Here is a 17,153-nt window from a genome sequence, read left to right as displayed (position 1 = left end):
CAGGTCGGGGCCCATCGTGAGGACGGCGTGGCCCTGCGAGGCAGCCACTCTCTCGTCCCGAACCAGGTTCCGGTGCCACAGCTGCCTGTCCAATCGGCCACCTCCCCTGATCTGAACCCACCCCAGGACCCTTACAGAGGTAGGTCCGCTCAGCGGGACACGGCTCATCCCCCTGAAACGGCAGGCCCCGTGTGCCGGCGCTGCCTCCTTGGCATTCATCCCTCGGGAAGCACTGGCCCATAACCACTAAGGCATTTTGGTACCAAGATGGTAAGGAAATGGGACAGGCTTTTGAACGTCGACGGCTAATTGTGTTCCTTTGGTAACTGTTTTCCTCCAGCGTCCTCTGAAACCCTGCTCCTGTTTGCAGCAGGGGATGAGACCAGATACTGATGAGAGGAAATGTGATTTTAGCTATTTCCACATTGCGCTCATCCAGATCCTTTAATGTGGTTAGTCGTAGCCTGACAGTGATGTTTCCAAATGAAGAGGAAGGAAGGAAATGGGTTTTTGTTGCTTAAGATGGAAGGAAATGTAGGTACATTTCAAAAATGGGACTTTGGTCGGATGAGTCATCTGGCCCCATCCTGACTGCCCCGTACCCCTGACTCCTTTCGGCTTTCCAAGACCCCAGGTGGCTGGGCCACAGGAGCAAGACCTGGGTCCCAGGTCCCTCTGCAGCTGGCCGGCCCGGTGACCAAGAGATGCTTATGTAACACCTTGTTGCCCTCACATTGAGAATAAAAACATGCTAACGGTGCCACAAGAATGAATATGTGTAAGCATTTTTGTCCAAGTACTAAGCATTTTAAGAATCTGAGTGTTAACTGTATTGTGGGTATGCCTGCCCATTTTTATCTGAATAGTCAGACTTTGATGGCCCTTTCTTTTAAAGAGCCTTTGGGTTTTCTTTGTCTTAGGTCAACCCTTCTTATTGTGTACAAGCATGACCTGAGGATGTTTGTTGTTAAAATGCTGATTCTGATTCAGTTAGTCTGGGATTCTGCATTTTTAATGGGCTTCCAGGGGATAAGCATACTCCTGGTCCCCTGATCAGATTTTGAGGGACAAGATTCTGGACCCATAGATTACAGGTGAAAGGAAATACTGAATAGACACACTTCTACCTTAGAAATAAATGATTGCCTTTGGGCCACATTTTAAAATATATTGTGATCTTGGAAAGTTGAGCAGTGGAAGAGCTAGAAATGTCTTCATTGAGCTGCTTTCCATATGTACCATTTTTAAACACTGATTACTCCTCGAGGATAAGAGAAGCCTAATTTCAGAATATCATTAGGGTATCTATTGAAGTCTTGACTGTACATATTTAGTGTACTCCCTGGGAATTATATTTTAAGGACATTTTTCTATTAAATCATTGCATATGGAAGAAACTCAATATAATAGCTGATATTTACTTGGGTTCTTAATCAGAACATTGAGGTGTGTGATTTTCATGATTATGATTTTCATTGCAATTAAGTTGATGTTTTGTAGACAGTGAAATTACCATCTACTCCAAAAGATTGCAAAATAGAATTTAACCTCAGAGCCAATGCAGGGATAACTTGTTTCTGCAGGTGCATTTTTGAAACTTCACCAAAGATGAGGAGAAAAGTGACATCACACAGTTAGTTGGGCAGCCTGAAACGTATAGCCGGCAGCCCTCCAGCCGGGCTGCATGTCTGCGCCTCAAGGCTCTGGTGTCACCTACCTCTTTCATTTGTCTGCAGGCATGCCACCAGGCTTGCAGGGCCAGAGTGTCTCCTCCGGCAGCTCTGAGATCAAATCCGACGACGAGGGTGATGAAAACCTGCAAGACACGAAATCTTCCGAGGACAAGAAATTAGATGACGACAAGAAGGATATCAAATCCATTACTAGGTCAAGATCTAGGTAACAGTATATAATACTGTCGCTTCATTTAATTCCTTTATTGGACTTTGATGAAGTGAACAGAACAGGAAGAAACAGTATTCAGTTTTTTCCTGGAAGGTAAATCTGCAGCTAAAAACGAAAATGGAAAGGCTTGCTCTAGAGGCACGAACGTATCGTTTGAGATACCTGTACTCTAGGAAAGCCGAAACTGCCTTCGCATTTATGAATTTGGACCCAATGCTGATGACACACGGCAAAAACAATTTATCACCAATTTAAATACAAGCAGTCGATTTGTAAGACTGCTTATTCTACAAATTTGGTCAAAAATATTCTTCCGAAAATACTTCTAAAAAGAGATCCTATTACTATTGAAAACTCAATTGATGTATGTGCAGTTGTAACTTTTTTCTTACCTTGAAAGTGAGAAAGTACAGATTTCCCAGCCTAAGTCTACACATGTTGATATATATGTATAAGAGCAGTACCTATGTTGCTAATTTTTTTTCTCTTGACTACTCCTTTCTACAGAAAATGCAACTGCAGGAAAATAGCTTCTGATCAGTTTTCTCAGGTCCCCAGTATCTTTAAATTAGAATCTGTCTCCTTGAACTGTAATCTGATAAGCAAATGGACTTTTTTTGAACATCGTGAGACGCACGTTGTTTGCCTCAATGCTCTTGGATAGTTTTTATTTGGAAATTTAATGAGCTGTACTACAACAGTACCTCCCTTTATAAAAAAATATTTGTTTGGCTGCCCTGGGTCTTAGTGTGGGCCTGTGGGATTTAGTTCTCTGACCAGGGATCAGACTCAGCCCCCCTGCGTTGGGAGCACGGAGTCTTAGCCACTGGACCAGCAGAGAAGTCCCAATACCTCCCTTTTAGAGGCTGTCTTTCTCAAGGTTATGCCTAGGGTCCTTTAGGAATTAAGGACATGCCATCTTTTCATACTGCCTTTGTAGTTATAAGATACATTTTATTACTAAGTTCTACCACAGTTTGGAAAATTCTGGAAGCTTCGAGCTTATACCTTTCCACCATCACTGTGGTTTCCTGGCCCTTGGCCATTTCCTGACTCTTGCTTTGGAACGATAAGACGTTCCAAGGAGGGCCTTTCACATCCTTAGCAGTTTCTCTGTTAATTCAGTCAACTCTTGGTAACTTAACTAGTGGCCATAACACATGTATTATCAATTGATCCCTTGAAGTCTCAATGCAGCATTTAAACTTGCTGTTAAGAACCTTCTTGTTTTAAAGGTCACTCTCTTGACATTCACTTAGGCCTCCAAAACTGTTGTCTGGCAAGGCTTTCCAAATCTAGGCAGTTTTGTTTGTATAAACAGCTTATAAATGGATAACCAATTCTCATTCATTATTGGCCTGAATACACTTGGAAAACAATTTCCCATTTTCAGCCCCACTTTGGAAAAAGTGTGACACATGTTTGCTGTGTAAAAACATTACCCAAATTTTTACCTTCAGGACAGGACCAGCAGAAACTCAACTCTGTTCTCATTTTGCTTGTTATATCCATTTTTTGTGGTGGGCTGTGGGCGTGAATTCATAGTCACCTTGAATTCCTTGGTGTTGGCCAAGGTCATGGATGGGAGAGAGAAGGGCCGGCAGAGGAAGTGAGGAAGAGAATCAGATGGCAGAGAAAGAGAGAGCTTCCTGATGGGTTCAGTTCAGTTGTGCGTTCACCAGCACACATCCAAGGCAGACAGTCCCATCTGGAAGGGAGTTTAACCTATGGGAAGACGAGCCAAGTCTTAAAGCATCTTTCTTTGGTGTCTGCCTTCCTTGCAAGTGCTCTTGGCTTCCTTACGTACGTCGTCTTTATGGGCAGCATGCGCTGTGGCCCAGGAATCCACTCTATTTCTGCCTGAATGGGTCTTCTCTGTCATGGTGCATCCTCACTGAAGTGTGGGCGTTACACAGAGATTCTTCGCAGTGGAAGATCTGGAGCCATTCATGTTTTAAATTTTTTTTTTTTAACTTAAAAAAAAAATGTTTTGGCTACTCTGAGCAGCATGTGGGATCTTAGTTTCCTGACCAGGGATTGAACCCACGGCCCTTGGCAGTGGAAGCGCAGAGTCTGGACCACTGGACCGCCAGGGAGGTCCTGGACGTGTAGATTTTAAACCAATACTCCTAAGTGTACATTGAAGTGAGTAGATGGCTTCCCACGTGTTCCTCCAGCTCTGAAAGGTTGTGATTCACATCTTTATTCTGTGAGCCTTGCAGATTCATGGAACTTTAAGGTCGAGGCTCACCTTGTTCATCCTTGGGGTCAGTGCTCAAATCTCTAGGCTGACATCCTTACAGATGGCCACTGCCGTTTTGCTCCTTATAATGGAGACTGTTGCTTTTGAGCGAAGTATACTTCATTTTTTATGTCTCTCATACTCAAAAAAGGGTTCTTGTTCATGTTCATTCAGACTATCCCACTTGGAGTTCTTTGCTGTGTTCTGTCTTTCTAAGGCATCTTCCATGCCTCTTTTTCACATGATTGCCCAGAAACAGAAACCTTGATGCTGTGAAATCCTTCTGATAATGACAGGCTTTCCAGGTCGCTCATCATCCTATCTGCCCCCCATTCAAAAGTTTCTAATTTATCAGGATCTCACCCAGAAATAGAAGTCACCTTGTCTTTCCAGACTCCTGGCTCCAACCATGCCTTTGGTGTGAATCATTTCTGTTCTCACAATCAGAGATCCGCTTTTTGGCTTCATTTTTGTCTCACAGTGAGATCGTGGTCATTGATAACCCGTTAAGTTTGAGTTGGGTTGGGTTGGCTTTGCCTGAAACTCAGGTTTCCCCAACCTGTCTGGTGACCGTAAACATACATAGTGTTAAAGGTTATGGAGATGATATTTTTCTAACCTGGCTATATTTAACATGTGGAGAAAGTGCGACTCTGATACAGCCAGTGGCCTGACCAAGCCTTCCAGGCTGGTCAGCAGACAGCAGGCCCTCACATTCACTCCCATTGTGCTGAATGTGGGACCTTCTTAATCCTGTTTGAGCTGCATTGTGTTAATTTTGAAGTATCCACATCGTTTTCAGTCCCTTGTTTTTCTCAGCTTTCACATGTCACAGTATGAAGGTTTAAAAAAAAAAAAAAAAAACAGCTTCAGTCTACAGCACTTTCTGGATTGCAGTCCTGAAGCGTAGCTTGAGCCTGCGGTGACCAAGCACTTGCTTTGCAGCAGGTGGCTTTATGGACGAGAGCCTTGTCCCTTTTTTGCTCCCTTCTATCCATAGGGTGCACTTGGGGCCCCCGTTTGAAACTCTGCTGTTGAGTTTGGGTTTTATTTCTGGGAGACTCTGAATGTCTCACGTGGGGACGGTCATAACCACCTCAAGCAATGCCAAGCCCTGGCGGATGGAAAACTCCGGCCAGGGACAAGAGCTTGAGCTGGAGAAGCTCCCCGAAAGCTGGGGAAGGAAACGGAGGGGATTTAGAAACCGTCCCTTCCCGCGCCCCCATTAGAAAATGCCGCGTCTTCCGCTTGTGTCCGCAGCAATAACGACGACGAGGACCTGACGCCGGAGCAGAAGGCGGAGCGCGAGAAGGAGCGGCGGATGGCCAACAACGCCCGCGAGCGCCTGCGCGTGCGCGACATCAACGAGGCGTTCAAGGAGCTGGGCCGCATGGTGCAGCTGCACCTCAAGAGCGACAAGCCCCAGACCAAGCTCCTGATCCTCCACCAGGCCGTGGCCGTCATCCTCAGCCTGGAGCAGCAAGTCCGAGGTCAGGGCGGCGGCCGGCCTCCTTGCGGAGGTCAGGGTGGAGGCCGGGAGGCGGGGCCGAGGCGCCCCTCAGCATCACGGGGCCATTTATTTCCGTGTTTCAGTCACACGGAGACCTACAAGGCAGCCCCCCGCCCCCTGTAATGAAGCCCCAGGAATTTTCTTACAGCTGGGACGGACGTTCCCATAGATCCTCTCGGTAATCCGAGCTCTGCGTCTTTGCTTGGGGCTTCCCAGGGGGCCCAGGGGTAAAGAATCCGCCTGCCGAGGCAGGAGATGTGGGTTCGATCCCTGGGTCGGGAAGATGCCCTGGAGGAGGACATGGCAACCCACGCCAGGCTTCTTGCCTGGAGCATCCCGTGGACAGAGGAGCCTGGCGGGCTGCAGTCCACGGGGTCGGAAAAGAGTGGAAGGTGACCTAGCAACTAAACAAGTATTTGCTTTACCAACTCTCTTAGACCGTTAAGCATCCACACAGTTTCCCCAGGCAGACAGACGGACGTTTACCCGCCCTGAGCGAATGAATTGCGGCAGGGTGCATTTTCCCGCTCGGCCCTCTTGTTCTGGAAGGTAGAACCGGAGAGGAAGGGTCAGCAGGCCCACAGAAGCGTAGCCTGACCGGCCCGCACCAGAAGCCCTGGGCGTGACCTGAATTCTCTGTGCTCTGCTCTTCCACAGAAAGGAATCTGAACCCGAAAGCCGCGTGTCTGAAGAGAAGGGAAGAAGAGAAGGTCTCCTCAGAGCCGCCCCCGCTGTCCCTGGCGGGCCCCCACCCCGGCATGGGAGACGCGTCCAACCACATGGGACAGATGTGAAAGGCAAGTGTGTTTTCAGCCGTTTCTGCAGGCGCCCCTCGGGGACGCGCGCCCCGGCGATAGCCGGGAAAGTCGTATCTGACCCAAATGCACACAGTGTTTCTCCCTACCTTGGGGGACAAAAAAATTTAAAAATGAACGCTTCCCTTCTTTGTTACACACATACTAATTCATCTTTCTCTCTTCTCTCTCAGGTCCAAGTTGCCACATTGCTTCATTAATACGAGAGACCACTTCCTTAACAGCTGTATTATCTTAAACCCACATAAACACTTCTCCTTAACCCCTTTTTTTTGTAATATAAGACAAGTCTGAGTAGTTATGAATCGCAGACGCAAGAGGTTTCAGCATTCCCAATGATCAAAAAAACCGAAAAACAAACAAAAAAAAGAAAGAAAGAAAAAAAACATGCAACTTAGGGGTTGACTCTCTTTAACATATCATTCAGAATGTGCAGTGTGCAGGCTGAGACGCAGCCCAGAGACTGAATGGCAATCTTTCCACACTGTGGAACAATGCATTTGTGCCTAAACTTCTTTTGGAAAAAAAAAAAAAAAAGTATATAATTAATTTGTAAGTCTGAAAAAAAAATATTTAATTTAAAAAAAATTGTAAACTTGCAATAATGAAAAAGTGTACTTCTGAAGAAAACGACGTGACCGTTTTTGTTGGTATTCAAGTCAGCTAGTGTTTATAATGACCGGATATCGAATAAGGGAAGCCCGGCTGCCCTCGTAACAAAACCAGCAAATATCCTGATGACAGCGAAGTGATGACATTAGCCATTCCTTAGGGTAGGAGGAACAGATGGATCTTATAGACCTATGACAAATATATATATAAATATATATATAAATATATATTAAAAATTTAGTGACTATGGTAAGCTTTTGTTCATTGGTTTCAGACTTTTTTCTCCTGTAAAAAAATAGTACTGATTAACTTTTTTAAAAGAAAGATTTTACTGTAAATACGGAGTTTTTTTTGTTTGTTTTTGTTTTGTTTTTTTTTTTTTTGGGTCTGATTTCTCTCCCTTACCCTGGTTTGTTCTCGTAACCTGTAGTGCCAACTCTGCTTCTGGAGCGGGTAGTACAGGATGAAATGCTGACCCTGATGTTGCTTTTCATTCATAAATAAGTAGAAAATTGTTTCTTCAGTCTTTTGGGAACACAGGACTTAAAAGTCACATCATGTGTAGATATTAACAAGCAGCATTACCAAGACATGGCAAAGAGTTTGTCTGAATTGTAATGTTGCGTTTGTGACCCTCTTCTGGGATTTTCAGAGGTACAAGGTTAGAATGCTACAATGTTACCACTGTGCCTTCCAATGTTTATATCATCGGAAACATAACATAATCAAAGTGGCTGTGATTTAACAAAATGATTAAAGTGTTACCTACATGTGTAGCCGAAGTAGTGTGCAGTGAGGTGTTTCTGAATACATGGTCAGATTTTTGGAAAAAAACAAAAACAAAAAAAAACAAAAGTTCAACAACCATCCAACGAGAAAATTGCAAGTAGTGTGACAGAGCTGATTGATTTTGTTGCTTTCTTGATTTTTTTTTTCAAAATGGGTTTACTAAGATGTAGAATGACTTAACTGCCTCCTCCTTTGTCTGAAAAAAAAAAATGCCAATATTCAATCATCATGCAGCATTATATCAAGCCTTATAAGTCCTAAAGCATTAAGTTGCACTTTCTTGAGGAGGGGTAGTGCAGTATTTCTCTGGCCAGTATGAATGAAGTTTATACTTAACATATTTGATAGAAACATAGATCGAGCTATGGCACAGCAACTCATCAGATAGCTAGCTTTGACGTCTGGGCACAACTGAACCAACTTCCATTGTGAATCTTTATAATGATTGACTTTGGTGTATAGTGCAGTAAAGAAGTAGTGCTCCTAGTTAAGTGTTTGTCAGCATCCTTTTGTCTCTAACTCGTTTCTATTTTTACAGCCACACAATCTTGGCATGTATTAAGGAAAAAAAAAATCCCTTGTTCAAGTAGTTTTTCCACCTATCAGCACTGAGTAAATGCCATAAACCCATCGAAATGGTCTAAATGTTCCATCTGTTCTCCTGTTTTGCCAGTTATATAGTAATGAAATACATTTGTAAATTTTATGCAACAAATGGCAAACGTATCATTATTTTGAAATTGTGTATGTAAAAGTTATATTTTTACATGTAGACTCTTGTTATTATGTGTTTTAATACATTGTATCGGATTTTGTTTCTCTTTTTTTTTTAAACAGTGTGGTTTAAAAACCGTCTCATTGAAATGAAATAGTGAGCTACAAGAATCTGAATTTTATGTTCATTTCTGAAAATGTAAGAACAAATAAGATAGTTACCACGTGGTCATCTTTTACAAACCCATAAACATTTTGATTAGCTGTGTGTGTGTTGAAAACTGTAAATATGTTCAGTAGTGATAAAACAGAAATACTTTGATTTGTTGATAAGTTCCTAAAATGTGGAGGTGGATTAAAACCTTAGAATAGCAGGAATCAGACTTCATGAAAAGTTATTTTGAGGCTTCCCTGTGAAAATGGACGAACAAAGGGGCTCAGAGAAGGGCGTGGAAGACTATTGTGTGCTCTTCCCCCTCCTCCTGAATAATGGAAACTGTGTACTTGTACCCTCAGTATGTTGAAGATATCCTTTTAGTGGTACATTCTGCACTCATTTTGTATACTCTTATCAAGGCGGGTATCCCTAGGAACAATATTATATAGGAAGCAGGTATCTTCTGATCACATTCAGGATAAGTGTATAGAAAATACGGTGTTTACTCTTTAGGGAACTGGAAACACTCCCTGCATTGATGTACATTTTAAGATTGGCACTTTTTGATACATGTTATCATCAAGGTGCTTTCATAGAGCTGATTTAAAGATTTTCAAATCTGTAAACAAAGCAAAAAAAAATTAAATTGTAGTTCTTGGATTATTTTTTAAATTGGTGCTTTATATTTTGTTGTCACTCAGAGTAAAAGCTGCAATTTACTGTTCACCAGCTTTGACCCATTCATTAATCAGTCATGTAATACCTCTATTGTGGAATTCCCTTTGGAAATAAGTGGAAAGCCTTTCTAACGGCCATCAATGCTGCTCACTACTTTTTGCTTGGTGGAGAAACATCCGCGGCCATCCATATACATTGGGTTGTATCCCCATTAAAAAGAAAAAAAAAAAAGATGAAAGGGAATGTGGCCTTTTTAGTGTGTTTTTTTTCTTGTTTTGTGATTATCAAACCCAGGTAAGATATTGGTATTCTGCGCTGGATTTTTGGATGAAATTTAGCAGAAGACAGTTAGGATTAAAGTACCATACGGGCATTTCCTAAGGGTCCATACTATACTATGTATATGATGAAACTTAGGCTGGGGATCTGTTTAAGAGAGTTGGACTTTAAAAGCAACTTGGAACGGTTGATCCACCTCCACATTCAAGTAATTTATGAATATGCAGACTAGGGATCTGTTCATCTAGACATTTTTCCCATTTGTCTTCTGTGTAGCTGCAAGGAACACTAATGTTTATACAACTGTCAGTCCACCCAGTAACGCAACTGGTTCTGATTCAGTCTTCCGATTCCTTTTTTTGTTTTTCCCTTTTTTTTCTATTTCTTGATTCTTTTTTTTTTAATTTGTGATCTTTATTTTGATGAGGGATTGTGGGGGAGGGTGGGGAGGGTGTTGAACCAAGACTTGGGGTTAAGAGGATTTTCGTCTTGGATCCAACAGGCAGAATATGATCTGTGTCCAAAAGTGAACTTGAGTCAGGAATGAAACAATTTCAGCATAAACAAGCACAAAAATTTAGTCTGCTGGCTGACTGGAAACAAAAAAAGTCAAGATGGAATATGAGGAATTCCAACACAATGGGGCACCAAGGCCTCTAGGCCTCTCTTTTTATTTTGCTTTGGGTTCTGTTTGTTTTTCTTTAGAGACATGCTCTTTCTCATGGGACTTGAAGTGGACTCATCTTTGTGCAGTGCTGGTTTTGCCATACTCATTTCAAGTATTATAGACATATGTAATGGTGAAAATATATGAACTGTGGCCTTTTTCATTCTTGTTACTTGTGATGCAATTAAGTGAAGATAAGGAAAAAAAAAAAAAAAGCAGAGATTTACCATGTATCAGTGCCTGGCTTTTTGTTATAAAGCTTCGTTTGTCTAGTGCTCTTTTTGCTATAAAATAGACTGTAGTACACCCTAGTAGGAAAGAAAACTAAATTTAAAAATAAAAAATATATTTGGCTTATTTTTCGCAGGAGCAATCCTTTTATACCATGAATATTACAAAAAAAAATTGTCAGATTCTGAATATTTCTTCTTTGTAGATTTTTGGAATCATTATGAGTAAAAGTTTGTTACTTTATTTTACTATTTAAAAGATGTTATTTTACCATGTGTTACTGAGATGAAACTGTATGGTAGCTTCTTTTGTTTGTTTTCTGTTTTTGTTTTTTTTAGTTGTAGGTCGCAGCGGGGAAAATTTTTGCGACTATACACATAGCTGCAGCATTAAAAACTAAAAAAAAAAAAAAAAATTGTTAAAAAAAGAAAAAAAGGGAAAACACTTCAAAAAAAAAAAAAAGATAAACAGTTACACCTTGTTTTCAATGTGTGGCTGAGTGCCTCGATTTTTTCATGTTTTTGGTGTATTTCTGATTTGTAGAAGTGTCCAAACAGGTTGTGTGCTGGAGTTCCTTCAAGACAAAAACAAACCCAGCTTGGTCTAGGCCATTACCTGTTTCCCATCTGTAGTTATTTGATGAAGTCATGTACATGACCGTTCTGTAGCAATAAATGTGCCATTTTTATAAACTGTTTCTGATACTTGTTTCATTTCATTTTGCATTGTCCATAGAGTTCTGATTCTCTGCTGTAAGTAAAATTGCATCTAGATTTCATTTTCCAAGTGTTGGAGGTGTTGACAGCTTAACAAACAAAACATACCGAAAAAAAAAAATCATAAAAACAAATTGAAAAGCAAAGCACATGATTGACCAAGGAAGAGATGCCCTTATGAAAGTGGAACCAGATGCATGCAAAACAAAAAGAAAACTGTCTAGAGGATTAACTAATTGAAGGAATCTAATTAACATACGTGTTACCAGCTATGCATTTGAAGAGCTTTGAACTGCGCCATTGTTGCCAGTGTTTTTGGTTGGGCTGCAGCTTAAGTCAAGTCAGCCTTAAACTTTTGGATCAGTTGGTCAACTGTTTGCCAGAACCTCCTCAGATAGATCTTTTCAGTCAAAAATCTAAAATGATTTCTTTTGTATCACTTTGTGAAGAATTGACTGTTGTTAACCACAGTTACTATTCCACTGTATTGATACTTTCTCAAACTCTACCCACCCCACTACCTCTGGTTGATTCTGTTGACTATTAATCCAGATGTGGGCAACCAGACGGGCTTTTTTCTAACTTGTACAGACTGATGCGTGTCATCTATGTTGGGAGGGGGGAAAATGTACAGACTAAAATTATTCAGTGTTATGTACTGTAACTTAATATTTTTGTAGAATGGACATCAATCTCCTTTGCAAAACCTGGAGGCTGTTTCAACATTGCATTGTAGAAATGTAAAGTTGTGTATGCAATGGAAAGAAAGCCCGTGATTAGATAAGCGCTTCATCACAGAATGTTCTAAATCCAGTATGTGGTTTTGGGGGATGTCTTCATATCGCTGTTGTACTCTTTCTAACGGGGTTTAGTAACTAGTTTGCCTGAAGGAAAATGGGATAATGCCATTTGGTTCACATATGAGATGCCCTCCACAGCCAAATGTTGGGATTTTTTTTTTTTCTTTTTCTTTGGATTGTTTGCAGATATTTAAATTTTATGAAATTTCCAAAGATTTTGGTTGATAAGCCCTTTTTCCTTCTAAATGATTTGAGATGTTCTTATGTTCTTACTGTGTGTTTTAAATATAGATAAAAAAAAAGCCACAAGCATTTAGTCTTTTTTAGTGTTATATTTAATCATCTCACTGTTACTAAAAAGGGGGGGCGGGGAATGAGCTTGGGCACCACTTCAGTGTCTCTTACCTAGTCTATTAACATTACGTCTTATTTTAAAGGACCACATTAAACATGAAACTCTTGACTTTGATTCATTTTTCAAAGGGAAGTTAAATTGCTGGGGTGACTAAAATAGTATCCAAAAGTTAAGAAGATACCAATAATGTTAGAAATGAAGAGGGAGAGGTCATGCAAAGGAGTTGAAGCAGGCAATCATTTTTAGTCTCATAATTGGATCCATTCGTATAAGACCCAGTGAAGTTTTTATTCTAGGCTTTAATTATAAACCACCTTTCTCTTGACTAACAGCCTAAAACATTCATTTGTAAGCCACTTTAAAGCATGCAAACAATGAAAAGAACTAGTATGTTTCTCCTGGTCAAATCACTCCAGAATCTTACATGTAAATTGCACTTGGGATCCTTAATGCTATGCCAGCTAGAAGGGCCTATAGTTACCGAGCCATGCTCCTCGTCCAAACGAGTTGCAAGGCCACATGCTCACTGGCCATCCTGTGTTTGAAAGAACATAGCCAGTTTGGAAATGACTTAGAGGGGCAAGAAGAGCCAGCCTTGGTATTCCTGAGGGATCCTTTACATTGAGGTTTGTTGAACAAATGTGGACGTGCGTGAAGTCTTCAGGAAAGGAAGACTCGGTGCCACAGCTGGGAGAAGACACTAGTTACAAGCACCAGTGCCTTGCAGTGCTGTCTTCGAAAGATGTTAGGTGCCATGGATTCACAGCAGTCAAATCAACCAGCCAGTCATTACCCAGGTATTTATTTGAATGCCAGACCTTAAGATGACTGGATCTGTACTGTAACTGTACCTAGCAAGTATAGTTTAGTAGGAGTTTTGCCATGGAAGATGTGTCTCTGAAACAGGGTTTCTTAACATCTTTGACTTGTGGACCCTTTGAAGATGAATGAACTCACTCCATACAAAAAAAAAAAGAGACACATGTGAAGGTCAAGTCCACATACAGCTTTAAGGAGCTGATGACTCTCTAGAGTCATAGAGATGTAGACACTTGAGATGCTTGTTCATGGATCCCGAGTTAAGAAAATCCCCATACAGTAACTAAAGCTCCTGGGTTTGAAAAACTAGAGCAATTCCATTTACCTTAACTGGGATGGCTGAGCCTAAGCGGAACTGGACTGGTGTCTGGCTTCTGGGTAAAAGAAAGACCCTTTGTGTAACACAAAAAATAATACAACCCTCATTCACATCTGTTACGCTATATTTAGAAGTCAAATGGCTTTGGCATTCGTATGAATGTTCTTGTAAGAGGAAGCAGAAACTTGCCAAGTGCAAAGTGAAAATGCTCATGCAGAATCAGACCTGCTGGCTTGAGGTCTTGGATGGTAACCAGCCCACGGATGAGGAACGCTCTCGTTCTTGACCAAAAGTGACCCAATTTTGAAGAACAGGACAGCTTGATTTTTGCCAGGACTTCTTTTATTTTACATAATCTGGATCTGTGAGTGGGGTGAGGCCATTTTAAAGCGTGAGGCTGTGGAGCCAAATGACGGGCTCGTCTTTAAAGCTAAAGCAAGTCACCTGTGTCCTGACTGTCCAGGGCACCTCCCTCAAATGACAGGTCTGACCACGTTTTAGCAAGATCCTGCCCCACCCCCACCCCCGCACCCTCCCCAGCTGAATCCAGGTCCGTCTTTTGTTTTGCTTTCATCTTTGCTACTGCCTTCTTACAGATTTTTTTTAATAGCATTTCTAAATCTCTCTGCAGTTCTCATTTTCAACCTTATTCTACAAATTGTTCAGATATAACTAGATGTGAGAATGTTCAGGCCATATGACACTGCTAGCCAAATAAAAATGTGCACTCTGGCCCACTTTTTCTAAAATAAACTTTATATTCTGGAATAGTTTTAGATTTACAGAACAGTTGCAAAGATAATACACAGCATTCCTATATACCCCTCACCAAGTTCCCCCTAAAGGTAAAATGTTGCATGACCATGGTGACCTGAAAGTGAAATGAAAGTGTTAGTTGCTCAGTCATGCCAGACTCTGCATCTCCATGGACTGTAGCCGGCCAGGCTCCTCTGTCCATGAAATTCTCCAGGCGAGAATACTGGGGTGGGTGGCCATTCCCTTCTCCAGGGGATCTTCCCAACTCAGGGATTGAACCCGAGTCTCCTGCATTGCAGGCAGATTCTTCACCATCTGAGCCACCAGGGACGCCCTGCATGACCATGGCACGTTTGTCAAAACTACGAAATTAACAGTGCTGTCATCTCTCAGTCTCCCCCAGGGATTGGTGCCAGGAGCCCCTGCAGACACCCCAGTCTGCAGATGGTCAAGTTCATGGTAGACAATGGTAGAGTGCATTCAGGCCTCTGTATCCACGGGTTCGGCGTCCACGAATGCAGAAGCCTGACTGTACTCCCGCTGAATTTTACCAGTTTTCACCAGTATCCTTTCTGTGCCCCAGAATCCGGTCCAAGATCCTCTGTGCAGTAGTCGAGCGCACCCGAGTGCTAGCGCAGACTGCATGGTTGGTGCACAGCATACACCAACTGAGGGACTCACTGCCCAACTGAACTACAGTGAAAAAAATAATCAACTTGACATGTCACTTACAGTTCTTCCCATTTATTGTCTTCTTTCAAAAATCCCTCCCACTGTGATCACAGGTATTGAACTGGAAGAAGACAGAAAGGAATGGAAAGGGAATGTGGGGAGACATATGGCACCTACAGACCAAATAGTTTAGTGACTCACCCAGGGTTCACTCACCACTGAATTTATTGCCAAGTGCCAATTAGGTGGAAAGCACCCCACCTAATCGGGAGTGCAAGGGGAACTTTTTTAAGAAATCCAGTTAGAAGGCACCAGAAGCATCTGCTTGACCAACAGCAGTTGCTATGAGGCAGGGGCAGAGCCAGAGGCTGGGGGCTGGTTCAGAGGGGCGCGGTGTGCCTTCCAGGGCAGACGGGACATTTATGAAAGCGCCCTTGAAGTGGGAAATGCATTCTGACCAGCAGAGTAGATGATGGATTAAAACAATGGCAAGTCCTTCTGCTAGGAAGGAAGTAGACGGATAGGAGACGTTTTGGTAGCTTAAACCGCGACAGTGCCCTTTCAAATTGTCATCCCCTTCCCATCTTAGAATCTCGTGGCTGACAGTTTTTGGTCTTATTACAGGATTATTACAGGCTCCCCTGGGCAGAGGCCTCTGAGTGAGGAGGACAAGACATAACCACAGCCTTCCACTGGATTACCCTGAGGACCTGAGTCTAGACCGACAGGCAGATCTTACAGAGAAGACAAGTGTATTCTCGCAGTTCACACAATTCTAGTGTCCTGACTCCTTTGTTCCCGAGGGCCCTTTGCAATATGTCATTCTGTCAACACAATGACACTCTTGCCTCCAAAAGCCCACAACTCAAGGGCATGTGTAAAGAACTGAAACAGAACAAACATAAAGAATGGGAGAGGTGTGAATCTCAAGTGAAAGCCACCAGGCTGTCGGTGATTGGAAGGGTGCTGGACGATGGTACCCGAGGGAGGGGAGGATTCAATGCAGGAAGTCTGCATGGAGGAGGTGAAAAGTCTTAGAGGATGAAAAGAGTGCAATTTGGTATCTATACCATTCCAGAAAGTGATGAGAGGACGGGCCTCTGAGTCAGGAAGGTGTTCAGAATGGATGCAGGGACTTCCCTGCTGGTCTAGTGGTTCTGGCCCCATGCTTCAAATGAGAAGGATGTGGGTTCAATTCCCGGTCAGGGAACTAGGATCCCACATGCCACGTGGTGTGGCCAAAAAGAATAAAACATAATTTTAAAATGAAAAATAGAAACAGAGTGGATACCCAGAGGGTACTAAACAAAGGATGCCTGGATGAAAAGATCCTGTGTGCTGAGGCAATGCTGTCATTCCTGTGTCATTAATTTCTCCTAAGCCTTGTTCTAAAATAAAAGGCTTTTGAAGTCACAGTGACAATCATTAATAGCAATCAGGGGAGAAAAGCTTTCTTTCCTATTGCCACAAGTATCAGCTAACTGGTCAGGACCTTAAGTTCATAGTACTGCTTAGAAGATATGTGCTATTGAACTAACCACACCGCCTCATCACTGAGCACCCACGTCTTGGAGTAAATGCTGGGATGCGTGTGGTGTGCGACCCTCAGTGTTGGCACATAGAAAACGTCAGTGCATCGTGTAGAGATTGTGTGGCATGTAAATATTTACAAGCGCATGCTCCAATCATAGTCTGCATTGGCCTCTACTTGTAACTCCTCACCTCTCCCCCCAGTTCTTCCCTCAAGGGACATGAGTTTGAGCAAGCTCTGGGAGATGGTGAAGGACAGGGAAGCCTGGTGTGCTGCAGTCCGTGGGGTTAACAACGAGTCAGACACGAGTGAGCGACTGAACAACCAGCAGGAAGAATCTTCTAGACATGCTGTGCACCTTTCCAGAATCAACTGTGGCTTCCCATTTTCTCTTGCAACTAACAGAACTATCTAAATAGTGTTAGATAATCTAAACAGTGTTAGAAGAATCTGAAAGCAAAGGGAATTTCCTATAAGCAATGTGTCCAAGCAGAGGTTCAACCTCACGATAGCTCTGGTTCCAAAATGACAACACTTCCACAAACATCCTTTAATTTAGCCTCATGGCAAACCTGAGAAATCAGTG

The 17,153-nt window shown here is 42.4% G+C and overlaps 1 protein-coding gene across 27 annotated transcripts in view; it reads left to right on the top strand.

Annotated features, from left to right (window-relative positions):
• Positions 1–11,291, top strand: part of TCF4 (transcription factor 4) — a 377,984-nt gene extending 366,693 nt beyond the window's left edge. For 19 of the 27 annotated variants that reach the window (XM_043888697.1, XM_043888712.1, XM_043888723.1 and 16 more), the window contains 5 exons: positions 4–139; positions 1,737–1,899; positions 5,408–5,637; positions 6,315–6,454; positions 6,646–11,291. In XM_043888697.1, the coding sequence (XP_043744632.1) occupies positions 4–139; positions 1,737–1,899; positions 5,408–5,637; positions 6,315–6,451 (666 nt within the window). In that variant the 3' untranslated portion in view covers positions 6,452–6,454; positions 6,646–11,291. The remainder of the gene's footprint in view (positions 1–3; positions 140–1,736; positions 1,900–5,407; positions 5,638–6,314; positions 6,455–6,645) is intronic. The other 8 variants (XM_043888713.1, XM_043888707.1, XM_043888708.1 and 5 more) reach the window with 1 other exon arrangement.
• Positions 11,292–17,153: the final 5,862 nt, after the last annotated feature.

Source organism: Cervus elaphus, chromosome 27, assembly GCF_910594005.1.
Source record: "Cervus elaphus chromosome 27, mCerEla1.1, whole genome shotgun sequence".
Lineage (NCBI taxonomy): Eukaryota > Metazoa > Chordata > Mammalia > Artiodactyla > Cervidae > Cervus > Cervus elaphus.
Note: the sequence above shows the minus strand (reverse complement) of the source record. Positions and strands in the feature narration are given on the sequence as shown.